The sequence below is a fragment of the Fundulus heteroclitus genome, unplaced genomic scaffold (assembly GCF_011125445.2).
Source record: "Fundulus heteroclitus isolate FHET01 unplaced genomic scaffold, MU-UCD_Fhet_4.1 scaffold_45, whole genome shotgun sequence".
In the NCBI taxonomy this organism is placed as follows: domain Eukaryota; kingdom Metazoa; phylum Chordata; class Actinopteri; order Cyprinodontiformes; family Fundulidae; genus Fundulus; species Fundulus heteroclitus.
In genome coordinates, this window is record NW_023396868.1 from 2,723,023 (window position 1) to 2,737,628 (window position 14,606).

General features: G+C 41.1%; 1 protein-coding gene and 1 long non-coding RNA gene across 2 annotated transcripts; one reads left to right on the forward strand and one right to left on the reverse strand.

The window, feature by feature from the left end:
- Positions 1-1,977: 1,977 nt before the first annotated feature.
- LOC110367543 lies at positions 1,978-3,790 on the forward strand. Its single transcript, XR_002427540.2, has 4 exons — positions 1,978-2,761; positions 2,922-2,982; positions 3,145-3,196; positions 3,288-3,790. It is a non-coding gene; the product is annotated as an uncharacterized LOC110367543 (long non-coding RNA).
- Positions 3,791-4,243: 453 nt separating this feature from the next.
- LOC118560575 (uncharacterized protein C14orf93 homolog) lies at positions 4,244-4,948 on the reverse strand. The gene is made up of 3 exons (XM_036131711.1): positions 4,923-4,948; positions 4,747-4,830; positions 4,244-4,635 (listed from the first exon to the last, which is right to left on the reverse strand). Exons 1-3 carry the CDS (start codon positions 4,944-4,946, stop codon positions 4,330-4,332), a joined length of 414 nt encoding a protein of 137 aa, XP_035987604.1. The 5' UTR covers positions 4,947-4,948; the 3' UTR covers positions 4,244-4,329.
- Between the last annotated feature and the right edge of the window lie 9,658 nt (positions 4,949-14,606).

Here is a 14,606-nt window from a genome sequence, read left to right on the forward strand (position 1 = left end):
TCCTCTTCTTCTCATTCAGGATGGCCTTAATGTCCTTGGTGATCCATGGTTTATTGTTGGCGTAACAGGTGACTGTCCGAGCTGGAACATTGCAGTCCACACAGAAGTTGATGTAGTCTGTGATGCACTCTGTGAGCCCATCAATGTCTCCCCCATGTGGCTCACATAGTGCGGACCAGTCAGTCACCTCAAAGCAGGCCTGCAGTGCCTAATAAGCCTCCTCCGACCACCTCCTCACAGTCCTTGTGATCATAGGCTTCCTCTTCACCAGTTGATTAGCAACTACTTTATCAAGAATTTTAGATAAGAAAAGAAGATTAGATATAGGTCTGTAATTTACTAACTCATCTTGATCAAGAGAAGGTTTCTTAAGTAAAGGTTTAATAACAGCTACTTTAAAAACCTGTGGTACATATCCAGTTACTAAGGATAGATTAATCATGTCTAAAATACTGCCACTGATCAAAGGGAATATCTCCTTAAACAACTTGGTTGGGATTGGGTCTAACATACAGGTAGAAGGTTTAGATGAAGCTAAAATTTTAGATAGCTCACTGCACAGGTTCTAAAGATTCCTCCAACGCTGCCTCACTTACTGAGTACGAGGTAATCATGTTTGGGAGGATGCCAATTATTTCATTTTTAATGGAATCAATTTTATTTATGAAGAATCCCATAAAATCATTACTGCTAAGAGCTAAGGGAATGGATGGATCAACAGAGCTATGACTCTGTGTAAGTTTGGCAACTGTACTGAAGAGAAGAGAGACTCTTTAAAGTTTGATGCAGCATTATCCAATAAAGATCTACTATAACAGAACCCTCTTTGGGTGTGGAGAACTCAGTTAGATTAAACTCAAATGTTATTAAAAATGATCAGATAGGACAGGGTTGTGAGGATATACTAGTAATTCTTCACAATCAATGCCATATGTCAGCACAAGGTCTAAAGTATGGAGCCAAGAGTGTGTCGGTTTATGCACATCTTGAGCAAAACCAATTGAATCTAGGATAGTTTTAAAGGCTACACTAAGGTTATCACATTCTGTGTCAACATGAATGTTGAAATCCCCCACTATAATAACCTTGTCAGTGTTTAACACCAAATCCACTAGAGATGGAGGAGTCGAGAGATTTAAACCACCGTTTAAAAACTTTGTCATGGTTGAGTTCTGGTTTGACTGGTTTTCTGTTATTTTCATTTTTTCATCTCATGTGGGTTAGGTTTGACTTTATTTATTGTTAGTTTTTATTGTCATCAGTTATTTTCTGTCATCTTCACTTCACCTCCTCAGAAGTCAGTCACACCTGTTAACAATTTACCAGTCAATTAGCCAGACCCTTGTTCCACATGTTAAGTGCTCTATTTAAACCTCCCTCTGGCTTCAGTTCAGCACTGGGCCGTCATCTACTATCCACCACTCCATGCCAGTCCCTCTTTAAGTCTTTGTGTTCTACTATTCGTTCCTGGAGAAGCTCTGATCTTTGTCCAGGTGTCTCCTGAGAACTGCTAACCTGTCAAGCTGCTCTGGTAAAGCTCTGCTCTGTGCCCTGGTGTCTCCTGAGAACTGCTAACCTGTCAAGCTGCTCTGGTAAAGCTCTGCTCTGTGCCCTGGTGTCTCCTGAGAACTGCTAACCTGTCAAGCTGCTCTGGTGAAGCTCTGCTCTGTGCCCTGGTGTCTCCGAATAACTGCTAACCTGACTAGCCGCCCTGAGTCCTGGTGATGCTATGAGGCCTGCTAGCCGAGCAGCACCTAGCGAGTGTGGACTCTCTCCGGGCCGTCAGCTCCTGCCATCACCTACAACCCTGACCTTCTGCAGCCCTGAACCTCCGGTCTTTGTCATCAGCCATCACCACCCTTCCTTAAATAAAGACTCTTAAACCTTAGTCCTGTGTGCGCTTCCTGAGTTCGTCGGTAAACAAAACCCTGACAAAGTTGAATGGTGGTTTGTTGGGGATCATTGAAAATAAGTAAATAATTCTATGCAAAACCATCATTTTAATTGAAGCAACCCTACCCATAAGTGAGATTGGAAGCGATTTCCATCTCTCAAGATCCTCTTGTATCGGCTGCGCTTGTGGTGCAGCGGGTAGCGCGACCCATGTACAGAGGCCTTAGTCCTTGACGTGAATCCGACCTGCAGTCCTTTGCCACATGTCTCTCCCTCTCTTCCACCCCTTTCCTGCAGAACTTCCCCATGCTGTAAGTGCCCTTAATATCACATTGGATCAGATCATAATCAGATCCTTTTCAATAACTTGTTTTAATGTATTCACTGTCAACTGACTAATAGGAATGTTTTCTTCATGAATGTATGTTTTCATGAAGTCAAGAAGACCAATTGTGGGAAAGAAAAAGGCGACATGATCAAAAAGGACTACAGGTGAGGGGTCATGTGATGAATTATGTAAGATGACCCTAACTGTGTTGATTTTGTCTTGGATGAACCTGGACACAGCACGCACACACAGAGCTGCTTTTAAGAGAGTTTATTGCAAGTAGTGGATGATGATGACATGAAGAACCAGAGTCTGTTACCAGGCGGAGATGAGGGATGCAGGAGCTGGCTGGCAGGAGCAGAGTTGCTACAGAACCGGGAGTAAATCCAGAGTCCATTAAGACGGGAACAGAGGTACAGAGTCCAGCAGCGCAGCAAACAGAAACAGGACAAACGGGAACCAAGACAGGAGGACAGGAGCAGACAGGCATGATGTAGGATAGACTGACGTTTACGAGCCGGCGACCAAGAACAAACTGAGGTGAGCTTAAGAAGGGATGAGAACAGGTGGAGCCAGTAATGAGATAATTGCAGCCTGACAGGTGCTCGTAATTATGCTGCGCTGGGAGGGAGGAGGCAGGGACTGCTAAGAATGCAGCTTCCAGGCTGCATCATGACACTAACCACTCCACTTATTTCAGGATGTGGAAGAGGTCCCTCTTAAAATGTTCAGGCATTCTGTAGCTGTTTCTGAAGCATCAGGTATTGTTCAAAGCAGCATTGTTATACACACATCAATCAGAGTGATAGAGCTGGGTTGTCAGTTCGTTTTGCAGTCATTTCTCAGTTTTTATTAAGCCAGTATACTTAAAATCCTTTCCTTTCTCCCTTTTTCACATCTTGCATTGTCATTGTGCTGATAAGAACCATAATCTGTTTCCTTTCGAGTGGAAACTGAGAACATGACAGAACTGGGGTATGTTGCCTGCTATGGTCTTTTCTTATTTCACTGTTTTTTGCCTTGTCCCATCCTTAGTTTAATAATTGTTTTCTTTATTTTTGAATAGGAGGTTACTCTACACCATAGAGGTAGCAGGGTGGTGTGGCACTACAACATTTAAGGAGAAACTCTCCCTTGAAACTTCCGCCTGGATCCAGAGGAGATTGATGAGCAGAGGGAACCGTTCGTGTTCCTTTATACTTTACAGAATGATTATGAGACATTTCGCTAAGAAATTGTGGACAAAAAGGCAAATGCAGGTCTTGGCTGCCTTGAACCCTGACCCCTACAAATGTCCTGTCATGCTCTGTGTTTTTGGTCCCTGTTGTGCTTCTGTTTTATTTTGAAGTTCAGTGTCCTGTATTCTTGTATGTCCGTGCTTGTGTTTTGTCCTGTGTTGTACTCTTTTCTCCGTGCCTGGTGTTACTGTGTTCCTCCTGTTGTGTGCGAGTTCAGTTTCCCAGTAAAAATAAAGTCTGTTGTTCACCTACCTGTCTCTACCAGCGTTTGCATTTGGGCCCAGCACTGCATGAAAAGTGAGATTTTCGTCCCCGTAAACTACCGCAGATCTCCCTCATTTTCGGCAGTTAACAACAATTTGCAACCAGCGCTTGTCGCCGTTTGTCAGTGCCACAAATTGTCGGAACCGGACTATTACATATGTGGAGAGCGATCAGCTGTACTAATGGCCCTAATTAGCATATGAATGCAGCGAACCCGCGCGGCTGGCCAGGTCTGGCTTGAATAACCTACTCAGTATTGGCTGAAACCACTATTTTCAAACAAGTAAAATAGCTCGTGATTGGCAGCAAAACCACAAGTGGCCAGGCCAGGCTTGAATAAAATCGCTCGTGATTGGTTGGCATATATATATATATATATATATATATATATATATATATATATATATATATATATTATGCTGTATATTCATGTTATCCTATGTAGGCTACTACACTATTATTAGGCTACCATCAAGGACATGAATGAATTTATACAGGAAATGAACATTTGCCAGGAAGATGTTTATGCAAAGAAAGAGCTTTATTAAAACAAACACAACTATATACAACGCGAGGATCTGCCCACACATGCGTATCCAAAAATTACTACTCCGTGAACTGCCCGTTTGCCTCCTCGGGGTTGGAGGTAACTGGCAGCATTCTCCCCGAGGCAGGTCCATTGTGCAGACGCCTGCTGTGCGTGGCTCTGTACTTCGGCGTCGCCTCTAACCGGGACTGCAGCTTCACACAGAGTTCAGAGAGATCCGGCCTACGAAATGACGACGGCCGTACAATCCATCCAGAGACACCGCCAACGACACCATCTTCTTCGTCAGCCATGAGGTCTACGGTGGCGGACTTCCAGAGTTCCACTTCCACATCCGCCTGCACACTCTGCCTCGATTCCAGCAACTGTAAAAAACAAACAAACAATGAATCAGTACTATGCGATGGGATGCACTGCGTATGGACACAACACATCTATCAATGCACCTGAAAAATAGTCACCAAATAATGTCTTACCCTCTTTCTTCTAGCTCGACTCAGAGCTGAATTCTTGGCAGCTTCAGCTCCTGTGTACCGTCTCATAATACGTCTTACAGGCGGCTGGAAAACAATTAAATGAGAGTGGTATGAATAAAAATCAAACGCAAGTCACAGTAACAAGGAAGGAGAAAACAGTAAAACAAGTCACTTACACACAATGTCGTCTTTATCAACATCGTGTAAATCTGGACTTGTAGTTATTGCTCCGAGCAAATAGGTCACCGCCTCATTATGAGGCGTGCTTAGTCTGTGAAAACAAAATGTACAGTTATGATCGGTATCTATCCGTATCTATTTCCTTCTACCGCAGAATGAAAGCATATTCTTTAAATCTTACCCTTGCTCCGGTTCATAGCGCCTGCAATTTGTCTCCGAGTTGTGAAGACGGCGTACTGCTTCCTGTGAATCACAAAAAATACACTTTAATAAAGCTTGTTCTTGCAAGTTGAAGGCGAGTTGAACGCGAGACGTCGTCCAGCCATTGATCACTTACCAGCAGTTGTGGTTTTATTTCATCTTCAGGAGCGGAGCGCTCAGCACGTTTTTTTTTTACTTCTTCTTCTTCTTCTCTTCTATCATGGCGGATCGCAAGCAACTTTAAGGTGCATACCGCCACCTACTGTTCATGAGTGTGTAGCAACACTGTTTTACATCTATTAAATTCTATTTGTTAATTTTGTATTCTGAAGATAATAAATAATAAATAAATAATGCTTTCCTTAATCTATAAATATCCTTTATATTTCCTTTATTTCCCAATAATCCTTTAAGACTCCATTCTTGGCCTGTCCTTTTATTCCCAACAAGTTTGTAAAATTGTTGAACTTACATTTTCATCCATACTACTTTTAATTTTCATCTTATATACTAAACCTAATTTCATTCTTCTGAATTCCAGTGGAGTTTCTCCAGTCTCTACTAAAAGAGCGTTGATAGGTGTTGTTTTCACTGCTCCTGTGCATGTTCGTAAAGCCCTACTTTGTAATCTATTCTTTGTAATGTTGTTTTAGCTGCTGCTCCTTAAATAAAACTGCCATAATGTATTATTGATCTCATGAGAGCCCTATATATGTTTAATAATGATTGTCTATCTGCATCGCAATTAATTCCAGCCACCGCCTTTAGTAAATTTATAACTTCTAACTAAATAACACATTTTACGAAGTGATCAGTCCACAACTGAAAAACCAGGAGACTTGTTGATGAAACTTCTGGCCATGATGCTTTTGTCATGGCAATCAACCTTCAAGATTTCTGACAATGCCATCACATCACTTCTTCTGTGCATCAAACATTTCATGTGGATACTTGGAAATGTTGTCTGTGTGTGCTAATTCCCTCACTGCCTTTGCAAGCAATATTCCAAAGACTTTATTCTCCTTGAGGAAATGGACTGGTGTCCTCCGTGACAACTTCTTACAGTATGTGGTTTGTCCAAAATGTATGACAGTATACATGCTTACTGAAACCTACGAGCTCAGACGCGATGGTACAAAGGTTTGTAAGACTTGTGGTCACATACCATTCTACAATTACCCACAGCTAAAGTCTGCATTAAGAAAGAAATGTGACTCTGTCTTGCTAAGAAAGGCGACACCTCCCCCTGCAACACTGATTTGCGTTTGTATAGCTCACAGCATTTTCATTTACATGTTAAAGCCTCCCCTAGAATTAGGAGGAGGGAGGTTATGGGGGGACCACTGCCTACGAAAGCCCACGTCAATTTCTGACAATTCATGGCAGTTTTCGGTGTTGCCTGCAAATTACCGTAAACAGCCGTTAACCTGAACTTCCACGACAATCTACAGTGCCGCATAGTGACGAAAATCACACTTTTCATGCAGTGCAGTTCTCTGCAGTTCCTGACATATACATGGGCGCGATATGCCATCACTATCTCTGGTATAATAATATACAATAGGTTTCTATAGAGGTGTTATTGTGTCTGTTCTTGGGACAAGCTAGAAAATCTTTGTTTTAAATAATGTTTATTATAAATATACTGTATTTTTTGGACCATGAGGCACACTGTGAATTAACGTGTCTGTGTGTGTAAGTCCATACATAAAGTGCACCATGAAATATTCTTCCCAAGTGTGTAATATCACTCCGTCCTTGACGTTGTTGTTGTTGTCGGATTTCAACTAAACCCCTTCCTCCATCCTTCTCTGTTTTGGTTTAAAGCCCAGACTATATTGGCTCCCGGTGCATTTTAGAATAGATTTTAAGATTGTATTGTTTGTTTTTAAAGCTTTAAATAGTCTCGTCCCAGAGTATTTGTCCGAAATGTTTACTTTGCGGAAGCACAACCGGTCATTGTGGTCTTCAAATAAGTTGGTTTTTACAAGTCCCAAGGTCAAGGTATAAACGGTGGGGGGATCAGGCTTTTGCAGTTGATGCCCCGAGACTCTGAAACAAGTTACAGATACGCTTCTACACAGATAAATCCTAAAATTAGCTTTGGTTGTCGCTAAATACGGGCTGCACAGTGGCGCAGCAAGAAGTTCCTGGGTTCAAGTCCTACCCTGGGTCTTTCTGCATGGAGTTTGCATGTTCTTCCTGTGCATGCGTGGGTTCTCTCCGGGTACTCCGGCTTCTTCCCACAATCCAAAAAAACATGACAGGTAGGTTAATTGGTCTCTCTAAATTCTACTTAGGTGTGAGTGTGTGCATGAATGGTTGTTTGTCCTGTTTGTCTCTGTGTTGCCCTGCGATAGACTTGGTTTTGTTGTTTTTTTCTATATCTCTTTCGGGAGGGGTAGAAACAGACTCAGAGGATGTTATCTTGCACTCTCTTTACAAATCCTGTCAAGTAAGTACTAAATGTGAACGTATATGATCAAATAAATGTGTTTTAATGGAAGATCATACTTTAATAATGATTACAGTTAGTACCTAATACTAACAGTAAGCCCTATGGCTATTACATTATTGAAAATAAGACTCTGGAAAACAACCCAAATGATATATTAATGAAAGAATGACAATTTTAATAAAGTGATTGTGAAGGTAGATTCTTTGCATTTTTGAGTGTATACATCATCATGACTTTACTGAAGACACAAACAGGTCCATATTAACAGCTATACAAAAAAATAAATACTAAAATAAACAATCAAATAAAAAATACAGATAAAAACAATTAAAAATAATCACAAATGTAAAAAAGTCTTAGAATATAATATATAATACTTAACTGAACTTGGTACAATATTCATCATCGCCAAGGTAATCTCATTTGTCTACATATGCAGCAGTACATAAGGTTATGTAATACAGTATAGAAAGTGGAAATACCAAAACCAACAAATAGCTGACTTGCTCTAGTCCATCTTGGCTTTCTAAGCAGCATCCTCAATGCATCATTATATGCCACTTTAAGTTTCTGCATATGGCTTTGCATGAAACGTTTCAACAAGTGGGTAGTATATAAAGGGATACAATATGCTTTAAAAAGTGCCACTCTCACTGAGACAGAACACATCCTAAACTTGACTGAATGAATGAATGAATGTGTCAGGGTTCTCTGTGCATCCGTGCCCTAATTCTGCTCCACAGGTGGTTCTAGTTGGCTGGGGGGCGTGGCCCACATCTGCGACTCATTTGAAGCGGCTTCCTCTGGCTTCTTAAGCGGAGCTCTGACAAATGGAAGAGGCCAGAGTGTTAAACCAGTCATGGTATGACGTGGCCCCTGACCAGATCATGAAACCTGTATCTGTGAGTCCCTTCACTCTCTGATCTTTGACTAACTTTGGATCTCCTGTTTTTTTTGTCTTAGTTTTGTGCGCTTGAATGCACTCACCTGCCTTGAAGTCTCGCTCGAAGAACCAGATCTCCAGAATCCCGGCGCTCAGATTTTGCTCTGGCTTTCCCCTCATACCCCCTTGGTAGTGATGGCGAGATGAAGCCTCATGAGGCATTGAACCACTTGAGCCAACTGGTTCGAGAAAGGGTTCATTTCTTGGAGCTTCATGTGCACACGACACCACCTACTGGCCAGGTGTAAAATCACAGCCAGCTGTATCTTAACATGTGCGATGTATTGATTTTTTGTCTATTATGGCTCTTGGGATGACTTCACAAAAGATGTAGGACGAAATCATTTGTCTACATAAATCATGTATACACATATGTGTATAATGAAATATTGTTTGAATGTATGCTCTGTGTGTAATTATTCCAAAATAGTAGTGTCATGTGATATGGCATGTTGTGTAATAATGTTGTTCTGTGACTCTATAAAAATGGCATGGGCTTAATCAGGCAGAGGACAGTGAAAGTGCTTGTGGAACCAGGCAGGGGGTAGTGAATAGGCTAATGCTTGTGTAACTTGGATGATTTCATGCATTTTTATTAAGAAACAACAATTTCTCCACAGTTTTTGGTTTCAAATGATTTCTCTTTTTTGACACTACTTCTCCAGCCTTTGAAAAGACACGCTCACATGGCACAGATGATGCCGGGGTGCATAAATAAATAAGTGCAAGTTTGTACAGATTGGGGTACAGTGACCGATGATTAGCCCAGTACTCCAGGGGGTTCTCCAGCCTGCTTATGGTTGCCTCTGTCCTGAATTCAACATCATCCACAATAGTGAAAGGCTGAGTATCCTTCACTATCATGGAGACTAGAGCTTCATCCAACTCTTGTTTTCTGGTGGCTGGTTAAAAGGCAATAAATACAGTGTCTGTTACCTGTCTTTATTTGCACAACAAGCAAACATCAGCATGCAAAAATTGTGATAGTGTGTTTGTAATATAGTAATGCGCGGTTTTGCGCGGATGACTGGGGGGGTGGGGGGTGAGGGTGCGTCGTTAAAGTCGCTTCTCGCTTTAAAATATCCATGTATTTTTGCCTGTTTTTGCCTGCCATTCACTATAAGCACGCGAGAAAGCAACAACAAAAAAACGCGTGTTCACGTCAAATAAACATGCAAGCATATCGAGTTAGTTGTTGTTTTTTTTGGAATGTTGGCGAGGTGGCCGCCATATTGGTACTCCCTATTTCCTCCAGTAACTAGGGAATATGTGCGCTACAGCATCGAATAACGAGGATTTTCTCATGTTCTGGGGGGGGGGGTGGCTTAAAACTTTTCAAATGTCAAATGCCATATATGTTTATTTTATGTTCTAAGAGTATCAAGTACTGAAAAGTCATGTGCTGAAATATTTAGCATTTTATTCATTTAATATATATTTAAAACATTTATAATATATAAATAACAATATACAAAAACATATATATGTATACATATATATACATATATACATATACACATACTTAGGGTTATATATATATAATATGAATAACATGTAAAATATTTCAGCACCTAATTTCCTAGTAGTTGATAGTGTTAGTACATCCACTGACTGTAGAATTACGCTGCAATGTCGCCGACACCCCACCCATTTTAACAAGACAAAAACACCAAAATAATCCGTAGTAAACAATGTTTTTTTTTAACCTACCGCGCGGGTCTTCCTCTCTGCTGAGACGCGGCCTGTGTCCGACACCGCTTTCTGCTGTTACACAAACGTGTGAACAACATCCATCCATCCATCCATCCATTTTCTGACCGCTTAATCCCTCATGGCGTCGCGGGCGTTGCTGGAGCCTATTTCACGATATAAAATAATTGTAGCCGTCCAGTGGTTTCAGGGGCTTTCATGCTCTCTCGTCTGTACTGGCCTGTGTGTTTATAAGGCAGCTGTATGTCGCAGTACGGAACCTTGGCCAGCATTTCACAGACTCGCTCCGTCCCTTCAGGCTTTTGCTGTGTGGATCTGGCAGTCTGATACCATCAACCATCAACTTACTCTTAAAACGATCTTGTGATACGTTATCTAAAGAAGAAAAATACGTGGAGAACTCGCCAGTTTCTCTGTTTGCGTCCGCCATTGTGTTCGCCTTTTGCCTACCAGTCCGGTGCGCATGCGCGAAAAACCTGCAGCAAAACAATAACAATGAACTACTACTATTACTGGCCAGGGAGCTGTCCTCAGACCCAAACACAACAAGAGAGAGTGCAGCAGTTACATTTTTCAGTACCCTTACTGAAAAACCAAAACGACTATATTTTGTTAGACTATATATTAAAATTTGTTGACAATATTCTTAGGATTTTGTAATTAAACACTGATTCAGTCACCCTGTCATCCGTAATACTTAGGAAAGTATGCCCTCATTTCCTCTCTTTTGTAACCTGCTGCAGTTCAGCATTGTCCTCTCTGTTATACGCAGATGTTACTGGGGATCTGTATAAGCATTGAACTGAGTGTACCATTATATACTTTTTCCCATAAGTTTCCCTAAGTTTAAGTTGGTTTCCCCTAAGTTTAAATATAGCCTTTGGTTTAATATTTAAAATATTTAATAATCGCCTGCCCTTACAACGTGACTTTGTGATAATGCATTTAAATTGCACTGTAATGCACCTAATTGATTATTTTACTTTTTCTGTCAGAGGCTGGGGATGCCATTGGCCAAAATATGTCTCCCCCTCTCTAATACACTTATACGTGAATGCTGGTGCAAATAGTGAAAATGAATATGTACATTTTTATGTGAAACTATCTTTATATGAAGCTGCAGCTGTCCTCCAAATCGCAGCTTCTTATTCTGACATTTAGGGGGAAAATAAAGAAGAAACCAATATAAAAAACTTACAAGTGAATTAAATGAAACTATCTCTTTGTCTGTATACCTTAGGAAATACTGAGGGGTGAAATCCTTCAGGAGTTGCATGACCAGCTGCTAAACATCTTGGAGAGGCAGCCTCTTGACATGGAGGGGTTACTTTTTGTTTGCCGTCACTATTTAGTTTTATTAAGCGCTTTGGGTCATACAGTACATGTAGGAGAAGACATCCTGTTGGAACTTACAAATTTAACCACTATTCTCCAGCAGGAAAGAGAAATGAGCTTACATTTGTTACACTGGATCTGCAGAAGGGCTGTCGAGGGCGTCCGAGAATGACAATTGCTGTAGATACCCTCATTCATCTTGTAGAACTTGGGATTCCATCAAAATGTATCTGCAGACTCCTTGGTGTGTCAAGAGCTACACTTTTTAGGCGAATGGCTGAAAACAATCTGTCAATATCTGCCTCATACAGTAGCTGCAGTGATGAGGAATTGGACTCATTGATCACAGGAATTAAGAACACAATGCCAGATGCTGGATGCAGAGTAGTTAAAGGTGCTCTGCTTGCACAGGGACATAGAGTGCAATGGGACAGAGTTTATGCATCCATGCATCGTGTGGATAGTGTAGGTTGACCCGTCTGAGATGTGTGGCAAAGAGGACGTACACAGTTCCATACCCAAAGTACATGATACACATCGACACTAATCACAAGCTCATCAGGTATGTATGCACACTATAAACTGTTCAGTTTGTGTTGTGTAAATATTGTAGTATTAGACAAATGTCATGTGGTGTGGACTTCTTTTTCTGATTGTATTTTAACGTAGGTACAACTTTGTTATCTTTGGTGCAATAGATGGCTATTCAAGAAAGGTAAGAATGTTATCTGTCAAGGACAAAGCTTATTTTTATGTACATGCTAAGCCTGAACAAGTACTGAACTGATGGTGAATATCATAGTGATAAAATTTTTAAAATACATATTACCCAATTCAAGAATCGACAACCTTTTATTGTTACTGTTGTGAAATTGTTTCCAGAACATACTCCAGCTTGGGGTACACCCAATAAACAATGTACACAAGTTTTTTTTTAATAGAAATTAAGCATGTAGTGTTTAGGGTCTGCTAGGTCTTGCACCGACTTCCAAAAGTCAGTCCTATTTAAATATGAGACTGTGCAATGAAACATACCGGATAGTTCAGAGGATGCAAAAAAATAAACATTCACAGTAGTGATATTGTAACATGTATAGACTCAGTCTTCTCAGCAAAGGGTGATAGCCCGTACCACTTTTGCCAATGTGTCTTTGTGTTTATTAGTTCTGGATTTGATGTTCCTGGGACTTTTACCTGATGGCAGAGGGGAAAACGGCAACTTGCTTGGGTGGGTGGGATCAGTGTAGATGCATCTGGCTCTTCTCTGTCCAGATCTTGCGGATAGCATCCCACAAATCCCTGTTGTGTCCTCAATTCCCGAGAAAAGTCCTATCTCTCCTTTATCGTGCAGCTCCCATATCATACAATTAGGTTAAGACATAAATAACTTTCTATTGTAACTCCTTAATAGCCTTTTAGTAATTTAGCAGACTTTAGTTTTCCTGATGAAGAGCTGTTGTTAGGCCTTCTTCACATGGAGGGAGGAGTTTACTGTCCAGCAGAGGTCTGAGGAGATGTGGATGGCCAGGAATCTATTGCTGTTCACTTGCTTCACCACCTCCCCCAGTATGCATAGGAGATGATGTTCAGGCCTCCTGTGGTTTATTATTACCTCCTTAGTCTTACTAATGTTCCGGATCAGATTATTCATGGGGCTCCACTATATCAGTTTATTGACCTCATCCCTGTAGTGTGACTCATAATTATCTGAGATGAGACCCACTACAGTGGAGTGGTCCGCAAACTTCACAACTGTGTTTTGTAGAGTGGCTAGCAGTGCAGTCCTGGGTGAAGTGTGAGAGAGCAGGGCTGAGGACACAGCCCTGCTGCGTACCTGTGCTCAGGATCAGTGAAGCAAATGTGTTTCTCTATCCTCACCACCTGAGTCTGTTGGTGAGGAAGTCACTGATCCAGGAACTAAGTGAGGCGGATAATGCCATGTTGTGGAGCTTCAGAGCCAGCATGTTTGGAGGCACTGTGTTGAATGCTGAGCTGAAGTCCATGAAGAGCATCCTAACAATGGCTGCTGGAATGCTGTAGATGGGTCAAAGCTCAGTTAACTGCTGTCAATACACCATCCTCTTTGGAGTGGTTCTCTCTGGAGGTGAACTGCAGACTGTGTGGTGCAGCAGGGATGGCATCCGTCATATGTTTCAGCAGTGTCCCCTCAAAGCACTTCATAATGACGGGGACCACAGCGATGAATTGGTAGTCCTTGAGGCTGGTGATGGTTGAATTATTGTTTTTTTGTTTTGTTTTTTTTGTTTGTAGACAAGCATTATGGTGCATCCTCAGCATCGTCCCACAGGTGTTTAAGGACCTCAGCCTCCTTCTTCCGCATGTCTTAGATATTCAAAATGCTACAGATTGCTATAGTTGATCTATAAAACAGGGAAAAATACATATTAATCTTTTATTTTCCTGTCTGTGTAGATTATGTATCTTAAGGTAGCAGACAACAACCGCTCTGATAGCCATTTGGCATTCTTCAATGAAGCTGTAAATGAGCATGGGTTTCCTTTGAGGTAGGTATTGTTTCTTCAGTAAATTGTTTCAAAAGATTGTGTGAGTGAGGGACTTTTTCTGGATTAAACTGAAAATACTTATGATCTTTGTAAGGTCTTATTTGCAAACGTATGTTTGTAATGCATGGGCTTGACACTATGTGCACACTAACACCCCTCCCACCACAGTCTCCAAAAATCCTTTGGGAAACATTGTAGATACACAGTTCATAGATCTGTCAGAACAGATTACATTTCAATATTTTGTAAAATGCAGGTAGACCTAGAGGGATCGCTTTTTTTTCAGTACTCTTCCTAAAGTGTTTCTATATATGTCTACTGAAATCTAAAATTCATGTTTTATTTTCAGAGTGAGAGGTGATCACGGAGGAAAAATGTGGGGATAGCAGAATTTATGTTTCTCAGTTCCACGAACTGAGATTAAACAGCTTCATTGCCGGAAAAAGCGTGCATAATCAGAGGTTGGATGATTTTGGAAGTTTAGCAGTAGTTTTATTAAAACTCTTGC